Source organism: Gadus chalcogrammus, chromosome 13 (genome assembly GCF_026213295.1).
Source record: "Gadus chalcogrammus isolate NIFS_2021 chromosome 13, NIFS_Gcha_1.0, whole genome shotgun sequence".
In the NCBI taxonomy this organism is placed as follows: domain Eukaryota; kingdom Metazoa; phylum Chordata; class Actinopteri; order Gadiformes; family Gadidae; genus Gadus; species Gadus chalcogrammus.
In genome coordinates, this window is record NC_079424.1 from 15962431 (window position 1) to 15982306 (window position 19876).

Genomic DNA, 19876 nt, shown 5'->3' on the forward strand with positions numbered 1-19876 from the left:
ACACAGTGTGGTTAACAACGTTATTGCCGTCATCGAGAGAGCTACTATAATGTCATCAGCACCAACATATGGACAGCGCTAGCATATATTGCAGCGGTTCACGGTTAGAAATGTGGACACTCACGCACACACACATGCACACCCAAGGTCACCTGAGTTGTGGGGCACCTCAGGAAGTTGGACTTGGAAGATGATGCTATGCTGAATGGATCGGCTGCCCTGAAGTGTTCTGTCCCTGAAGCACAGCACCTCCACCTTGTCCACCTTAGAAGCCCTGCAGGAAACACAGGCATGAGTCACAACAAATAGGTACTCACCCTAATTCATACCGGAGAGGGTCAACAGGGTAGCATTTCATCTTTTAGTGTCCATACTTGATGTTTAATATTATATGAAATTGACATAGTTCACTATGACAATTGTGCATTATATTAAATGTATACATAATATTAATCTGCTTTTAATGAGGGATGCACATTTGAGGTCCAATTAAGTAATTAATTCATGCGAATATGAATCCATTAATAGAATAAGAATCTTTACATACATACACAGAACCCACATACATTTGATTTGACCGGATTATAATGGGCATGTGTTTAGTGTCTCGTGCTAAAAGAGAACAACTGCCGCCTTCAAATGCACCTCACACAGAATCCAATCCAGAATGTGTCTTAGCTCAACTGGGCATGGACAAATGACGCAACAAAAAAACACATGACAAGGAAGTAGCCTAGTAACCCAGTAAATCACTGAGTAACTTCTTGTCCCCTTAAAATGGCGGCGTTTCTTAATACATTGACTTATTAAAAGTAATTTATTCAATTACAATTCAGCTTCAATTTAAATATGGTGGTCTAAACTTGATCAACCTTTTTGTTGCATTGCAAATTCTATGGCGGAATATGATCAAGTTTATAGCTTGTTTATAACGACAGACCCAGTTGTCCCTTTTCCCTCTTCGTTCCAAAAGACTCAACTCCCTAGCACGTCGTGCTACAGATCACTCCACTGGCTCCCTAGCAGCCCACAACCCATTCAGTCAGTGAGGGGGCGATCAGCCTTGGACACTGTAGCTGCATCCATGCACATCCATGCACTTTTTTTGTATTTGTTCCAATATTGGCTCTATGGTTTGATTAGTCTCTTTGGTCGCTTAGAATAAAAGTATCCGCTATATGACTCGTCTCTTTCTCGCCCTCCTTTTTGTGGCTAGAGAATGTGATGACAAACACTTAATTATTAACACAATTAGCCTCATATGGTACAAAGTGACTTAGGTCAACATACAAGCAGTGAACCAACAAGATGCTATGAGGCTACACTGCATGCAGAGCTTCTTCAGCCAAGCCAAGATAAACAGTAGGCCTTGATGATGATGGAGGTAAGTGGGGTGTTCTGAACTGGCGACCACAGAGATTTTATAAAATCGCAAGATATTTCAGAAGATCTACTGATCTCACATGTTTCTGACATCACTCCTGAAACACACCCATCTATACAAAAATAAATCCAGAAAGAGTGTGCGTGCGTGTTTGCTGAACAACGAGGCCTATATTTTATGGCCCTTCGTCCAGTTAACTGTAACCTGCCTCCATCCGTTTTCTTTACACTAACAATAGACCCAGATTAAACAGCCAACGACAAAGATAAAGTATCTAGAAGGTTTACTGCCAACTGTATCTGAGAATTTACAGCCTCAATTGCACTTTGCAAAGGTATGAGGTATGAATGGCTCATGCTTCAGGCTTATCTCCGTCATATAAATATATCCCTGTGAACTAGCAACGCTGCAATAACACACTCTGCTGCAAAGAACTTTGAAAAAACCCACAACATATAAACACATACACGTATGAGTACATTTAAAGCCACACACACAGCTTTATACCATTGGTAAGCCAGTAGGATCAAGAGGTTCCTCAGAGGCCACCCCGGATGTTGGGACAGAGTGCATGGATCATAGACGCCCACTGTAACCTAGAAAAGCCAAACATAGTCTGTTTAAACTTTACACAGGCAATGATGCAAACTGTCATCCAAAACGCCTGTGTTTAAAATCTGAAGAGAGATTTAAAACCCATGACATGGAGTTTTAAATAGCGGTGTGTTTTAACTGTGTGTAGGTGGTGTGCCTGGATTGCGAAGCAAAATACAACAATTTATAGCAAAGGTTACCATATCCTGTGAGTGATAGTAGAATAAAAGATTGGGAAGATCTAGGAACACGGACGTACCTTCTTCTTATCGGTCAGGAAGGTTTCCCACTCGGCCAGGGGAGCAACCTGCACGCCTTCGTCTGTGTACCTGACCAGGAAGTAGGGCACCGCGGTGGTCCCACTCTGACTGCACAGACCGTCGTAGGCCCCCTGCAGGGCTTCGATCTAAACAAGTGAATAGAAACATTGTCATCAATTCAATAAGAAAATAGCTTGGAAAACAAGGAGGGCGATATTCCGGAATGCTTCCGAACACAGGGTTGACCTGGCAGGTCCTGCTTTATTCATATCTTCAGGAGATATAAATAGATAAGTGTTCAATTATCTTTAATGTTCGATTCAAATAATAATTTAAATCAATACATCCGAGGTCTCATTAATATATTAAAGTGGAAAAACATGTAGCCATATGTTGCCTTGGTTTTCTCGAGACACACTTGGCCATCCCAGGTTATAAAACCCTCATCAATTATTACCGCGTTCCCTGGTGAGGCATAGGGAAATACTCTGGTGGCCTCACACCGATTGAGGAGTGGCTCCAGCCTTGTCCCCTCCATGTCCCTTCAGTGCCCCGCTGGGAGGAACGAATGCCTCAAGGACCTCGACCCGAGTTCTCATTCAGACTTCTACATCTTTTTGATTGGTCACAGGAATATTTTATTGATCCTTTCAATGCGCTATCTATTTATAACTCCAAAAGCAAAGTTGCCGAGATGAATAAAGCATGAGCAGCCAGGTGGGCGCCGTGTTCAGAAGCCTTCCAGAATATTGCCCACTTTGTTTTCCAAGCAATTCTCTTAAGCCGGAGAGAAAATGCTTTGAAAAGCATATTTTTGGTTGAATGTCTTCTTAGGTAGCAGTATTAGTGCAGAATGCCTTATTTCAAGAATCACATTTCTGAAAAGCTTAATCTTTGATAAAAATAGAGATTTATACGATTTTGAAATGGGTGTGTTAACGACCAATACATCAGGCGACTGCCCTAATGATTCATAGTTGGGTAGGTTCTGTCTGCGCTGCCACATTAGGCTGTTGTCTATCGATATTAGGGTGCATATTAGGGTGAAGAGTGGTGCATTTAGTGGCCTCTAGTATAACAGATACCAATGAAGTAGTAAAATATAATTTATATGTAATAAGCCACACACTATGGCGTTACACTATGTATTCTAGAAGCTTAACCCGTTTCAGATGCGGACATCCACATCAACTGGCAGATCCTAATTCATTCATCCCGTCAACTTGGCTTCATGAGATATAAATAAAATTATCTATAATGTTCGATTCAAATATTAATTTGAATAAATACATCCGAGTATTGATTTAACAACATATGGCTCCTCACCACTAGTTGCTACTACATTTTACACACTGGACCTTTAACAGCAGCATTGTATACAGTGAAAACACTGTGTGGGGAGGAAAGGGCACAAAAATGCAATTTCAGATTCAAAGAGGTTGGATTGTGGCAATAATTTTCAGACTGAAAAATAGGATCACAGGCCAAAGCAAAGAAACTGCATGTTAACTGTCTAGGCTTTACACCGCCATCAGTACAGCCAACAACAATTACATAGCAGCTACTTTGAAACCGATCAACCTCTGAAAGCACAGACAAATAGAACAACCTAGCTATCAACCCACTGGGCAATGCCAGCCCTTAAGATAGATTTAGTACACTTAATAGTGAGGACGTAGATAATTATTTGTCATTAAGGCAGGTATAAATCTGCCTTCATGACAAATAAGGATAAAATATCCTTTATGAGTGGATCCATTGACGGCAGCCCCACCTGTTTAGCAGAGAGAACATCTTGCAGAAGAGAGGGCTGCTGCAGAATCTTTATCCCCTCGGGGAAACAGAGTGCAGGGAAGCAGAACCAATAGTAGAAATGATATTTCTTCAAATCCTATGGAGGGGAACGGTAGACAGAAAAAAAGCAAGATAATGTTAAAAAAAAGTAAGAAAGAGCATGGGCAGGAAAATAAACAATGAGAAAGAAAGACCAAACTAATCAACAAAACCAATATCTACAGATATACGCACAGCAAAGGTGAGCAGAAGGAATTTGCAGAGAACTGAAGGGTCCTTCATCGCAGCCCCAGACTGAATCGCATCCCATATCTGGAAAAGATTCAAAGAAAAACAAGCTTAGCAGACACGTAACGTCGAAATAATAATTTAGCTTCAATAAAGCGACATAACATTTATTGTGTTCTTATTTAATCAAATGAATATAAAGGAAATAGATCCCATGAAATTGAGATTACAACCTAAACCCGGTGGATAGGAGTTCAATTGACATTCATTTCAGTGAACTTCAGTGTGCGTGCATGTGTGACCAGTGTATACACTGTGGTGATTCCTTACCTCTTGAGCCTGTTTCTCCAGCAGACCTTTCTTATCAGTGGTCTTGAAGGCATCCAGGGTGTTGGTGTTGTACAGAGTGCCTACAGCTGGACAGCAGCGCGCTGGGGTTTTTCCATCCCTGAGTGACGAGGCAATAACTCATGTTTACGACGCGCTACATCACGTACAAACATCAGAATAACAGCAGGAATTTAAACTATTATATGTATTTATACTACAGCGATTTTTGGGGGAAACAAGAATATATTAAAGGATGGTTTCAGATTCACAGATTGTAGATTAAAGCGATAGCCCATTTTTTAGCAATGAATTGCAATGATCAAACCTATCTGATCAAGTTAATAAATTAAATATTACGCAAATTGGTTGACACATGCAGTGTAGTTGATGTGTTCAAATTTATAATACTGTATAAATGGTCACTATAATATACTGCATAATTGGGCACAGTACCTAGTTACATACTTGGTCATCATGAAGGAAAATAAACTGTATTGTGAAAAAATTTCTCTGTGCATTCTACATTCTTCATGAAATAAATATCAACATTTTAAGAAAGTTACATTGAAAAATAATATAACACTTACACATCAAATGCACTGAACTCTAAAGTGAGACGTGTGGGCAAGCTGATTGGGTCACCTGTAAAAAGCAGAAAATTAAAAAAAAAAAAAAAAAAGGACATTTCACAAGACAGGACATTTCCTCATATTCCAGCTATAGAATCATTTCTAGTTTCCAATCCTCAAATTATGAAAGACAAAATATTCTAAAAATAAAGCCAATTCATACAATGCATACTAGCTTAACTGTTGCGCCTCAGCTCACCATTATAGTAGTAGCCTTTGATACATTTCGGGCTTTCATCCAGCCGGTAGTCATTTAGTTTTTTCTGAGTGAGTTGGTGCCAAAAGCCTGCCTCCAAAGCGCTGCAGAAGGGAGCGAACTGCAACTTTGCATCCACTGGAGAAGACCCGGCTTCACCAGAGCTGGACGCCATTGAAAATGTACTAATAGGCTAATTTAACCAAACTGGAAAGGAAAACATTTTACTGGTTACCATAGAATATTGACACTTGACATAGCTTAATCATGAATTTAAGAAAAAAAGTTGTGGTTGTATCACACAGAACTGTTACTTCCTCTTATCGAGTCAGCTGAAGGGATTGAATCAAAATTATGAAAATATGTCAAAGATAAATATTGTTATGCCCCTTAGCTCAACAGACCACAACCAAAAGCGAGAAGACACCTTATCATAAGTTCTACGTGATTAATAAATACCCCTAAAAATAGTTAGCTTTGTATTATTTTTCATGAAGTAATAAGTCTGGCTTTTTGTAGCCTATATCTTTCTACTAAACTGTCCTACAAAACACGCAATGTGGTGGGCTGGTTCAGTAACATAATGATTAGGTACTGACTAGCTGCTGGATACGTGTGGTAATGTGATTAATGGGTGAGGGAAAATTGTTGTGACAAAAAGCAGTATCATGCTGACAGCTAATGTCACGTTTGTTTCACATCAACAGCAAGTTAAATGGACTAAGATTCCTACATCAAAACTCTGTAATGAACAAAAACAGCAGGAAAAGCAGTTTTCCCGAAGTGTCCGTTCATATCTTGAGACCTATAGACGCAACTATCCCATAAAATGTACACTTACCAAAAGTATCACTTCCTTGTTGAGAACATGTGACCGGAGCGTCGTATAAATAAAGCAGTGCAGTCTGGGAAGTCTGGATGACAGCCAAGTTGTGGCTAACAACATTAGCTTATCTGACGTGTAGTATGCATTTCAAGGAGCGTGCACCATTGAATAAACCACAAAATACCAAAACAAAAACAAGAAGGCGAAAACAAAAAAGCAAGAGAATACCGACAAGAACCTGTACGCGCCGCTTCTTTTCATTTGGACTAGTGGGGGGGTGCTCTTGGTGTTAACCAGTACGGAATGCAGTCTAACGTTACCTCTACCTTGAAATGATCTCTCACAACCTCAAAAAGAATGAGAAAATGCGAAACCACTAATTGAAGTGTTTCAATCTTACGAATGGATTAACATTTAGTAATGTCCTATTCCTAATAGAAGTAAACCGTATAGCTTCAGTTTAGCAAGTGCAGGCGCGGAGCAGTTTCAGCATATCTGACAACATTTCTTCCATTCAAGTTAGGTCAGTTTCTCCTGCGATGTCATTGGCTGATCGGAAATGTAGACTACAAGGTGGTTTACTTGAAACTTCTTTTTTTTTTGCTGTCTAAACCGTTGAGTTAGCTTAGATTTGGCCGATATTTTGTACTAATGTATAATATTATGTAATAATAATGTAATATAATGTCAAACCAATGTATATAATAATTATGTATTGCACTTATCAATCTGGTAAGAAAATAGAAGCCTCAATAATATCCTGCCAAATCTATAAAGCCAATCCTTCTATCCGTCGAATTTCAATGAATTGGCAGGTTTGATGGTTAAGTTAACCGGCTGTTTTTATTTGGCTGCATGCTTGTCTGTCCTCTACGGAATGCAGAGCACACAGAATACATCGTCGTATGCATAGGGGACGTATATGAAGGTCTTGGAAAGTCATCAGATTATCTGCTCCTATTTTGTTTTCCAGTAATCCTCTGCTGTTACCCGCATAACACAGAATGAGGACCGACCTCATCCGAAGAGTTCATGTTGAAAACTGCTGAACCGTGATGTTGCTTAAATAAAGAACAAATGCTCTGTGCTTACTACATGTGTTTGTAGTACTCAAATATTCATGTACTTTCCATCTAAGCCACGTCCATGCATTAGAAAACTGTTTCTTTTTAAAGAAAAGCTGTGGCTTTATTTTAGTCTCCTGGAATCTCTCAGAACAAATCCTTCTGCTATATTGAATGTGATCCCTCATAATTCCCATAGATAATTCCCACATATATTGAATGATGCGGAGATAATTTTGAAAACTATCAAGGAAATTACATCCTCCAACTTATATACATCAAAACCAACTAAAAGGTACTTGTATGTCATTGGCATAGGTCTATATTTCCCAAACCCTTTTTTCCCCAGAGGACTATCATGATACTAACAAAACGTGTTAACACATGAGCACATAGAAATTGACAGTCAAACAGACACCCATAAACACACACTCACACACAAGTATTCACGCGCGCTCACACACACATACACACACACACACACACACACACACTCAAAGACAGTTTTTTTGCCTCAATGTAAAGTCATACCATCTACCGTATCAATAGAAATATTGGGCCAGGCTTGCAGATTTACAGGAGGCAACAGTATTCGTATATATTTTTTAGTTTTCTTCTAGCAAAATGTTATATTTTGCATCAATGGACCGCTAATTGACAATAACATTAAAACAATGGTGTTTATTGATTTTAAATTATCATGTTTTCTTTCCAGCATGGTAATAAAATAGCTAATATGTATTACTTGTGAATGATTGATTGGGATAGTAAATCCCTCCGTATCCTATCCAGCTGTTGAGGGTGGTGAGGGTGTGCTTTCTCGAGTCCAAGTCCACAGATCATTTCAAACAAACATTTAGTGTTCTTTGCATTGAGCAGTCCACACATCAAAAATAAACAATAGTCTTAAAAAGTTTGGACAACACCTAGAGACATCTTTCAAAAACGCCCTCACCCTTGAAACACCAGGTTTATTAAACATTTTGTTAAACACAAAGTTCTAATTACAATTTGAGCAACCTTTTGTGAGGCGTTCCCTCATTGAAAAGGTAAAAGCAAATGAAGGATACACACCAGATCCATGACATGTCATTAGTTGACATACTGAGGAACAGTATGTATACGTTAATACAAAAATATTGAGAATAAATAGTATTTATTGACACCAAATAAAACGTGTGAACCTTGGAAAATACTATACAAATGTTTTTCATTCACTTCAATACCCTGTTAGGATGCTGTGAAACTTGTTTCGCACATTTAAGTCCCTTTGCCTTTTACAAGTAAGTACAATACATTGTCTGGAGGCTTATAATTGAACTGACGACTCAAAAGTAACAAAAAAAAGGTGTCAATCACAGTGTCTCTTGCCTATCATTTTGGTTTTGTATTTATCAGTCTTCCATCTTCCACTGCAATATTATATGGCACTATAGTGCAAAAAACATATATATCTATATATATGACATTTGTTTGTATTTGTATTTTACTATTCTCAGGCGGCTGTAATGGAAAAAGTACATTCAATATATTATTATTTTTGCTATTTACACTTTTTACAATTCAAAGCCAGTTTGTGTATCGAGACTTCATCCAGTCATTATGCATAGGCACAAGTAAGCATTTTGTTGCAGGCACGATAAGCATTTATAAATGCTCAGGAATATGTAGAATACTTTTAAAAACTTTTTTAAAGTTGCCGTTACAGAGAGGGTATATAAAGGGGTTAAGAGTTGAGTTAATGTACCCAAGCCATATGGTGAACATATGCAGATCATGGTGCACACACCTCTGACAGAATGCCATGACCATGAAAGCTATAAAATAAGGAATCCAACACAACAAGAATGCCGCTATTATGAAGCCCAGCTGCTTAGCTGCCTTATGCTCTTTGCGGATTCTAAGTGACTGGATCCGGAGACGTGATTGGTCAACAAAACGTTGCCAGGTCTGTTTCATTGTCACACCGTTGGCTTGATTTGATGCGGTCTCCTGACTGGTTTCCTCCACCGATTGGGTTGACTGACTAACGTCTTTGTTGTACATGACAGTAGTGTACTGCTTTACCTTTGGTAGATGGCCTAAGTCAAATTCGCCACTTACTGAGTTTGGCACTGTAACACAACACTCGTTTATGGATACGTAGTGTTTGATGTCATTATGCTCATCTAAACATGCTATACAAGCTGACCCCCCCGGCAGACTTGGAATAGTCGTCGTGTTGGTCTGCTTCTGCAACAGGAGTTCCGGAGAACTCCTGTTGTTCTTTCTTGATATTTGTTCCGTTGTCATCATGAGCATTGACCTCTGAGCACTTTCCTTTTGAGATTTCAGAATTGCCATTTCTTCGAGAGAATATCTTTGATCGAGGGTGTTATGATCCATCAAGTGGTCATTCTTAGTATATCTACCCAAAGGGTCTTTGTTTCTCACTGGTGATTTGCAAGCACTTACCTCTGGGTTAAGAGCGCTATGTTCAATCTCATTATCGCCAAATGAATCGGTTGGATGGACAATCCTCTCTCTCTCTCTCAGATGTTGCCTGACTGCCAAGTAGATGTGCGTGTAGAACCACAGCATTAAAATAGAGGGCACATAGAAGTTGAATATAGCAGTAATCACTTTGAACCAGGTTACGAAGCGAAAATCCGTATCACATTTATTCTCATCCTCTGGTTTGAGGTCCACGGGGGTGAACCATCTCCAACCTAAAATAGGAACAATCCACATCATTGACAGCAGCCAGGCCCCAGAGATCATCAGACACGCCCGTCCCCTCGTTCTATACTTTAGGTACTTCAAAGGTTGCCTGACCGACCGATAGCGATCCAAACATAATATGAAGAGGTTGAAAATGGAGGCTGTGCTGGCCACATAATCCATGATGAGCCAAAACTGGCAGACTGCACGGCCCAGCAACCACTCGTCCCTCAGCAGGTACACCAGGTTCAGGGGCATCACCGTGGCGCCCACTATCAGGTCGGCCACCGAGAGGCTGGCGATGTACAGGTTCCCCACAGTGTGCAGGCTCTTCTCCCTCCTGACGGCGTAGAGGACCAGAAGGTTCATGAGGACCGTCAACAGAGACACTAGCCCCAAGAACACTCCGAGCGCTGTGCTGTACACAAAGTCCTGCAGGGACAACGTCTCATTGGTGTCATTGTGGAGAACGCTCCAGTTGTGGACGGCGTTGTAGATACCACTGTTGAGGTGGAGGCGATCCAGGGAAGCTGCAAAACCAGGTTCCATCATGGTAGTCCGGGGGTGGGCGAGACTGCCCCCTCACGTCACATCAACACCTGGGGTTAGTCTCTTCACGCATCCCCCCGCGCCAGAGGGTTCAGTCAGCCTGAGTAATAGTCAGGAGCAGCGCTGCTTACATTAGGCCCTGTGAATCCAGCTTGTTTGGAATCAGACAGCCGTGTTGCAATTGGAAATGACTCCCTTATGCTTAATCGAGGAAATGTGTCTTCACATTCCAAACAGTTACAGCCTAGGAATATAGAAGGGAAAAAAAACAGACAGGAACACACAGTGAGTACAAGTAACATATCAATGACTGTATCACTGGAGACTGGAGTGAAATATCCATAGGTTGTGTAGTGTAAAGAGCTATGACTATGTGTCTAGGAAAGAAGTGCTCAAAAAAAAGGGGGGTAGAAATGGAGAGTTGCTGTGGGTGTAATCTTTATTGTCATCATATTTTGGAAGCAGACCGACCAGCTTGAATAACAGCTCGATAGTAGCAGTATAAATGTGCTTTGTGTTTACTTTCGCCTCTGCAAACAGATTGCAGATTTACCGCAAATCAAGTGTTATCATGTGACACATCAACACTCTTCATCCTGATAATAATACACTATTTACGAATAATACACTGTTCTGCTAACTAGTTACAAAGGGAAAATGCAAGCTAAAAAAGGTTGCTATAGTGATGCTGTGTGAAATCTATCCAGAGCAGACGCCTTTACAATACCATTATATGTTTAATTCCCTTCACGTTTAAAAAGGTTTTATTTTCTGACTCATTGAAAATTAATTTATTCATCTTTCTACATGGCTATACATAGTTATTCCCCTAGAACCATGATTATGCTTGGTCATATGCCATTATTCTCTTATCTCCGTTAAGATGTCTGTGTTTCTGTCCGTCTGTCTGTCTGCCTCTTTCTATCTTGCCATATTGCTATGTAAACTATCTACCATCTCTTCCCCTTCTCTCTCTCTTGCCTTCTTCTTCTATCTCTCTGTCACTCTAGCTCAATCTCTCCCTCCCCCCCTTATCGATCTCTCTCCCCCTCTCTCTCTCGCTCTCACACTCTCTTCCACAATGCATCATGACCACACTGGCCGACATGTCTGATGATCCTTACGCAGAAGTAGGAGTGTGGAAAGGGACACCATGCTGTCGAGTGTTGTTTCTCCAACAGCAACAAAGTGCGTCCCATTGAGCAGCACAGTCAGCCTAGTGGAGTCTTCACATGCAACAATGAGAATATGCTCATTATCTTCGCTAAGATGTGTCAGCGTGCTATAGTACTTTTATCACAGTATTTATGCTTATGTCATAAAGTGGCTCATACATATCTTATTTTACTTTTGTATCGTGCACCACATCTGTTAGGAAGAGTATGACTAATATCAGATTAAAAATGACCTTTTTTATACTTTTATTTTAATCTATGAAGATGAATTAACTTTACCAATTTAAAATTTTTGAAGTTGATGTTCTTGTCCCAAATCAGTGATTCCTGTGAATGCTTATGGTCATGCTATGACCATTGCTTCACACTGTCATTCTATGACAGTACTTCCTCCTTAGATTATAATGCAATTTATTTACACAGTTACAGATATGCATTTCACTTGGATAAATTATGGTGAGGTAAACTAACATAGAACACTAACAAAAACCTAAATCTAAAAAGAAACATTTAACAGCCTATGGGACATCTGGACAGGAGAATTTACCTTATGAAAGGTCAAACTATTCACAACTATTAATATAATAATAATATCATAATGAATATAATTGATTGTGCAACTATTCAGGACCACCTGAATGATCCCCCTATCCTTTTCCACCGACAATGGTGGCCTGGAATGGCCTGGATTGGGTATGGTGCCAGTAGGTAAACCAGTTTAATCCAAAACAAAACGGTATCTTTGGTATAGACACCATGGTCACCGTACACATATTATAGGTCATTGCTGCAGTAACAGCCTTTACATTTATCCACACACAATCCTCTTACTGAATCCATAATGATAAGCTACATCCATAGACGAATAATTATTGCCATCGTTTATATGCATTGATCGTTCATCTCGATAGCAATCGGCGCTACAAGCCAATGTTTACCTGCACTACGGTACGTTAATATAGGTTGCTTTTGATAACCTGTGTGCACTTGTATTGCAACAGTTTTGTTTTGGATACCAAGTCTCTCCAAAAAAAGAATAGCCTACTTTAAGTTATTGAACAGGGAGGAAACTGCAAAAAGGTATGTCTACGAAACATTGATGCATTAAAGAATGCACAACAAGTTTTCATTATCCCCGTCGTCCATTAACTGCCATTAGCTGCACTATTCTACACTTGGATATCAAAGTGTGATCTGGGCTATGTATGAAGATGGTAGGGCAACATGGCGGCCTCAGAAGAGCACCCACCCCATATAAAGGGCTCGTTCTATGGTAAGGAAAACTGGAATCATGATGGAATTATGCTCTAATTCAAATGCATATTATATTCCACTTCTGCCAACTCCATTAAACATTAACTTTTGAACGCATTAAACCCTTACTCTATTGAGCACAATAAACCCAAACCATATAACTATTAAACCTTGATTGAGTAACTTTCAGAGTCAACCAGCATAAGAGACCTACATGGTCACTCTTTTGGAGAGTGTCCACTCTCCAAAATGATGAGTGTCCACCATCGCGAGGCACTACCGCCGAAGGTCGGTGGTGCCTCGGCGCTGCCCGCTTCCGAGACCATCAACAATCGCGGGCAACAATCCCTTTCTCCTCCATGGCGCTGTTCAGTCTACTTCAGATTGATGTGGAAGTGGAAGAACCAGAGACGTCGGAGAACCAGACGCAGTCGTTTGAGATTCATAATATCGTCTGGAGGCGCCATAACACCTGTTGGTGTTATGGCGCACAACACGGCTCTGGTAGTTCCACAACGAGACTCGTAGTGGGGGTTATCTCAGACACAGTTGAGAAGGATTTGGGGGAAAGGAACTTTGGCTTTGACTCACTGAAATACATGAACCGCGGAATAGAGGAGAAAGGGATTGTTGCCCGCGATTTTCTCCCGCCGCAGCCCCGCTGCCAGCTGCCGAGGCACCACCGTCCCATGAGACAATCACGGTCAACAATCGCGGGCAACAATCCCTTTCTCCTCCATGTCGTGGTTCAGTCTACTTCAGATTGATGTGGAAGTGGAAAAACCAGAGACGTCGAAGAACCCGACGTGGTCGTTTGAAATTCCTAATATCGTCTAATATCGCCGTGTATATATTACACAGCGATATTAGACGTTATATATATTTATATTACACGTTATATATATTTAATGATATAGTTATCTATGTATAATATGATATTATTGAGATTTAGAGCTCCTGGACCCCCGCCAGAGCACCCAGAGTGTTCTAGAATATTAACAGAACATGGCCAAAAGCTGTCTGCGCCTCGCCATTGCGATACATCCACTGTAAACACGAGTGCATGGTACCGTGGTCGCAAGCTGCTCAGGACCACACCCCCACCCTCCACCTTGACCCGCCTCTAAAAAACGGCGCGTTTGGAGAAAGCTCAATGTGCGACTGGCTCATACTGGCTGTATTTCTGCACCAAGGCTGAATCTCTTGAACGTCTTCAAATACTTTATTAAGGGCCCACTAACATCTATATGTAAGCATCCATAAATTAGCATGCAATGGGACCTTTAAGTTTTGCCGCCCAACTACAATAATATATTTTTATCACACTGACTAGCTATCTTTAGCTTAATCTTAAACTACAGGCAACCAATTAATTTAGCAAATTATTTTGACAGTTGAGTTCTCCCCATTTAACTTTTATCTGAAAGGTTTCGATCCACTTTCAGTTCGGCCTCTCCAGTGGTGTAACTTGGGGTCTTCAATGGAAATTACCCCAAACCGATTTTTTTTTAGAGAGCTCTCTATAGGGGTGTCAAACTCATTTTAGCTCAGCGGCCACATGGAGGATAATCTATTCCCAAGTGGGCCGGACCGGTAAAAATATGGCATAATTATGTAAAATTAAACATGCTGTGAGCACACCAAACACAGGTTTCCCATTTACTTCCGTGAATAAAAAGGACGATGACCATTTCTCTTGGAAAACTCTGCACTCTGTGTCCACTTTTCGTCTTTTTGACAGAGACATTTTGGGGCAATGAGAGTGCCAAAGCACATAATGTTGGAAGTATAAGGCAGAACGACAAGGTAGCTCCAGGCTAGCTGCACTACCTGTTTATACTTGCTCCCTGCTCAGCCCCGGTATAAAGTTTGCTTGCTTAACATAATTGCTATTGCGACTTCTAGTGGACACATTAAAGTGCGTATTGGAAGTTAATGTTTTTAAAAATATTTATACATAACATTCTCTGAAAATTGCTCTTTGAAATTAAAATGCAGGATTTTATCAGTTTAAAAGAGTATATCGGCAAAAAATCCAGTTTTAAAGTGACTATTTTGAGCAAGGCTTCAAAAACCGTTGTTTTTTTATGTGATACGTCAAACGCGTCATATTACGTAGGAATTGGTAGACGCGGTCGCTGTTGCTGCCTCAGCTCTATGCGTAGTTGTGAGCAGTCTATGGTTACCGCGGTGAGGGGTCTTGTATTCCCCCCCCCCCCCTGTGGTTTTTGTTTTTTTCTAATCGACGAGATGAGGTTTTGTATCTGTGGGGGTTGTTCCAACTCCGACCTCTTGTCCGACCATCTCCGATTTGACAGTTTCCCCGATCGGAGAAAGGATGGAGCAGGCTTTCGAGCCTGCAAACCCTCACGTTAGTTGTACTCACTCGTTCTCCAGTAGGGGCATACACACGACCTCTTTGACGCCAGGGTTGTTGGCCTTTTCACTGGAGCAGCGCTGAAGGTCCCAGGTGGCCAGGCGCACCGTGGCCCGGCTGTCCCGCGGGCCCGGTGCCTCGCGGGGCCGCAGGGACACCATCTGCGTGGGTCCTCCCGGCGGGAGTCGAGGTCGTCGCTCCGGAGGCTGAACGAGGTTGGGCTCGGATGGGACCGACCCGTGTAGGTCAGCCCGCCGTTGGTATTGGTGGACGGAGTTCTTGAGCGCTCCACAAACACCTGGAAACGGATCTTGTCCAGTAGGGAGCAGTTTATGTGATCGACCCGAACCAGGTCCTCGATGCTCTTGAACGGACCGTGTTGGGTCCGATATAGGCGACAATGTTCCGGGCGATTTTCTCCGTGATGCCGCGGATGCTCATGAGCTGCGGCGGGACGGCGGTGTTGATGTTCATGCCGCTGCAGGAGGACATATGCTCCGGGTCTCTCCGCAGGGAGGACGGGGAGTGCTGCGACGAACTGGTCCTACTCGACACGCAGATCTCCACTTTAATAATCTCCAGTTTGGTGGCGCCTATCCCACTCACCAGCGCTAGGTCCTCCACCTTCTTGAAGCCCCCGATGCAGTCCCGGTACTCCACGATGCTCCGCGCCACGGGGCGGTTGACACCGGGCAGGGTCATGAGCTCTTCCTCCGTGGCCGTGTTGATGTTCAGCCGCTCCTGGCTCACCATAATTCTTCTGACACCACAACTCTATCTCCCTCCTATTACCATGGTGTCTCCCCCTTTTGGGTGGTTGCTGTTCTCCCTCACGGCTAGCTGGCTCAAAATTGTACGGAAGTGGTCCGAAACTGTTATCCATTGTTGTTATGTTGCCTATGTAGTCTATGATGATTAGACTGTCCGTCTACCAATTCCTACGTCACGCGAAAACGAGCGTTTGAGATGCGGAAGTAAAATTGTATCACAAAAACGGCTCAAGATGCCACTTGTAGTGTAGATGTATTAATAAAAACTAAATAATCGTGTATTCGAATTTTTTTCCTATATGATTCTTCACTGCAGTATCTAACTTCCAATACGCACTTTAAGAACAGCAGTTTCTTTCATTGAAAAATAGCAGATCATTTTACGTTACATTCCAAAGCGACTTCCAGTTACACACAATTGTCCAGTAGTTCAATGTACAACAAATTAATCAGTGCCAGTCAATTCAATCCATGTAATGCTAGGAAGGATTTTTATATATATATATATATATATATATTTTTTTTTACAATACTGTACTTCACAAAATCATCTCGCGGGCCGGATTAAACCCGTTCGCGGGCCTGATCCGGCCCGCGGGCCGTACGTTTGACACCCCTCGGAGTGTAGAGAATTTATACCCAGATAATAGGGAATTTTCTGTATTATTATGTCTGTAATATTAAACATTATCAGGAAATTGGCATATTTGATAAAAAATCGATTGACACGTTAATCTTTTAGATTAAATTTAAATTATATAAATCAGGCGTTATGATTACACAAATGTACTGATGATATAAAATGATCTGCAAACTAAATTATTATCACACGGTTTAGCCATGTGACACAACAAACTCGAGAAAAGATAGGGAAAAAATATGGGAAAATACAAAGTATATCAATCAACAAAAGATGTGCGACCATGTGGATGAACTCATTATAAACAACTTATACTCAAACAATAAACCTGCATTCAATTGAATGATTAACCACAATAAAAAAGCATGGATTAATCAATTAGTTAACATATCATTAACAAATCAAATCATAAGTAGTAGGGAGAGCGAGCTGACACCGCCATCGGTGTGTGAATGTTTGCATGAATGGGTGAATGTTAGGCAATATTGTAAAGCGCTTTGGGTAAAAGCATATAAATGCAGTCCATTTACCAGAGAGAGCGAGAGAGAGAGCGAGTGAGAGACAAATAGGGAGTGTATTTGGCGTTTTAGCAAAACAATTTGAAGTGCGCCTACTACATGACATTTGGCACAATCAGGGCGCAGAAAGCTATGATGCATCAAGTTTGAGGGGGGGGGGGAGGACCTGAAAGATTACCCTGTCCCAAATGGTGTATGGTTAAACTCAGGGTGGTCGAAACGTCCTGAGTGTTTCTTGGTAGGGTTAAGTGTAGTGAACAAAATGGTTCTTGGGGATGGCCGGATGTGGTTGAGGTTCTGCCTTGGTGCGTTAGGTGGGATTAATCACTTATCAGGCCCAGATCAGAAAATGACTCTGTACTATGTAATCTAAGGGAGCGTAGCTTGCTATGACTACACCTGTGTTTAGCCATACCATGTCTGAGGTGAGACTGAGATGGACCCAAACCACACTGGAAAAAGTCTGGGAGATTGGATGATGGTACACCACATAACACATAAGCTGATCATCTTTTTGATATCACAAACTACACTCGTGCCATCCTTATCATTAAAACCATAATTGTATTTGTGAGTCCAGGAAAACATTTCCAAATCAATCCTGGCCCCCTTCCATATAGCCCATATCCTCTATTTGGCTTCCCCCCCCCCCCCCCCCTCCTTCTCCTCCTCCCAATCCTCCTCCTCCTCCTACTCATTTACCGCTCCCTCCTCTTCACCCTGAGCTTTGGAATGAGAAAGGTATAGAACACACTCAAAGCCCCCAAACTACACTCACAGAGAGCTGGCAGATCAAAGGTTGTGTACACATAGAAGCCATGCACTGCTTGTCAACATAATTTAACACATAACACATTTTCCCTGGCTGTCATCCAACTTCTTATCTTCATTGGATCGTTATGCCCTCTGCCCTGCACTACTTCACGGATCCCCATCGATCTCATTGTAATGCTGCCTAGCAATTGATTTAATGACACTGTCGAGAATGCTCTGCGGAGTTCTCTTGTATGTCCCAATAGTATAGGGTTAGGGTTAGTTGTAATACCATTAATGGTATTACATTCGATTCAATGGTATATATACACCATTGAATCGAATACATGGAATACATCGAATATATGGAATAATTCTTAAATATTCATTTAAGGCAAGGACATGTTTTGATAGATTTGTAGCTGTACAAAATTTCAAATTAGGCCTATCTGATGGTAGCATAATCTAAAGAACCATTCTTAAACTGCCCCAAACCCGCTCTGTTGCGTATCTGGTGTGCATAATTACGATCTCACCCTTTGTTCATAGCTATTTTAGATAAGACTTGAAAGTCTCATTGTCTCATTCTGCTTGGAATGGATTCACTTTGTGTCGTCAGCCAAAACTGAAACGGTTATCATTTATGTACATATTTGGCTCTTTATTGCCAGAACTATACAATAAACTAATTAACCAACATGACTGTAATTACCATTGGGCTAATGTCATTGGTGTGATTACGAGTGGGCGGATACACAGCGTTAATTATGATGTTGTGGGCTCTATTTATAGCTTATATGAAACATGTCAAATAGTAGATCTTTCCTTCAGAACAAAATCCACCTGTTCACTACAATCTCCGATTACAAACTTTCCCTTATTTTGGTCTAAAAACTGCTTTTTCAAATGCTAAATCCATGTCCCTGGTCCCCTCTGTAAGTTTACCTTCATAAAAGACAGAGGCAGGGCTATGTCATATTTCATAAAACAACTTTAAAAGACATCGGACAACGGAGCTTTTGGTTTCATTACATCGCAGCTATAATCTAAGAAAAACACAGGTTGTCAAAGCAAACTTACCCATGAAAGACACGATAATGCCATAAGTAGAGGAACACCGTTTTGCCGCAGTATAGCCTATCGATTCTGGACAATTTGGAAAATCTGAAATCCTTCGGCGCGATCTTTGCACCGCACACGAAACTACCATCACTCCTCCTCTCTCGGTCTCTAATGCCCTCCCCCCCCCCACCCCCTGTTCCTAACTCATCCTCCTTTCCTGCGCTTTGGCGGCATCTAGGAAAAGTCTGCATTCCATGACACACACAAAGTAGACTAAACACAAGGTACTGTTCCTCGCAAATGCAATAATATATCATACACGTTTGTGTGTGTGTGTGTGTGTGTGTGTGTGTGTGTGTGTGTGTGTGTGTGTGTGTGTGTGTGTGTGTGTGTGTGTGTGTGTGTGTGTGTGCGCGTGTGTGCGCGTGTGCGTGTGTGTGTTTGTGTGCGAGTTTGTGTGCATGTTTTGAGTGTGTGTGTGTGCGTGTGTGTGGGTGTGTGAGTGTGTGTGTGTGTGTGTGTGTGTGTGTGTGTTTTAGTGTGTTTTAGTGTGTGTGTGTGTGTGTGTGTGTGTGTGTGTGTGTGTGTGTGTGTGTGTGTGTGATTGCGTGTGTGTGTGTGTGTGTGTGTGTACGTGTGTTTTTATCAACTGACATTTCTAATGATATTCTTCTATTCAATGTTTGAACTGATTTCTTTCCATAATTGTTTGAGAGGCTGCTAAGGTCGTTCTTACTGATGTGGTGAGTCTGGTTTGTGAGTCAGCAGTGAAG

General features: G+C 41.4%; 2 protein-coding genes across 4 annotated transcripts in view; both read right to left on the reverse strand.

Annotated features, from left to right (window-relative positions):
- The window catches only part of atg7 (ATG7 autophagy related 7 homolog (S. cerevisiae)), a 46285-nt gene extending 39516 nt beyond the window's left edge, over positions 1-6769 (reverse strand). Inside the window, exons 1-9 of one of the 2 annotated variants that reach the window (XM_056606583.1) lie at positions 6257-6769; positions 5419-5622; positions 5178-5232; positions 4591-4708; positions 4267-4344; positions 4013-4129; positions 2238-2384; positions 1892-1980; positions 153-274 (exon numbers count right to left, since the gene is read on the reverse strand). In XM_056606583.1, the coding sequence (XP_056462558.1) occupies positions 153-274; positions 1892-1980; positions 2238-2384; positions 4013-4129; positions 4267-4344; positions 4591-4708; positions 5178-5232; positions 5419-5590 (898 nt within the window). In that variant the 5' untranslated portion in view covers positions 5591-5622; positions 6257-6769. The other variant, XM_056606584.1, reaches the window with a different exon arrangement.
- Positions 6770-7823: 1054 nt separating this feature from the next.
- hrh1 (histamine receptor H1) lies at positions 7824-19193 on the reverse strand. 2 transcript variants are annotated; one of them, XM_056606587.1, is made up of 3 exons: positions 19122-19182; positions 11679-11780; positions 7824-10798 (listed from the first exon to the last, which is right to left on the reverse strand). In XM_056606587.1, exon 3 carries the CDS (start codon positions 10555-10557, stop codon positions 8953-8955), a length of 1605 nt encoding a protein of 534 aa, XP_056462562.1. In that variant the 5' UTR covers positions 10558-10798; positions 11679-11780; positions 19122-19182; the 3' UTR covers positions 7824-8952. The 2 variants fall into 2 exon arrangements, with proteins under 2 accessions (XP_056462562.1, XP_056462561.1); XM_056606586.1 differs by lacking the exon at positions 11679-11780 and having other exon boundaries at positions 19122-19193.
- Positions 19194-19876: the final 683 nt, after the last annotated feature.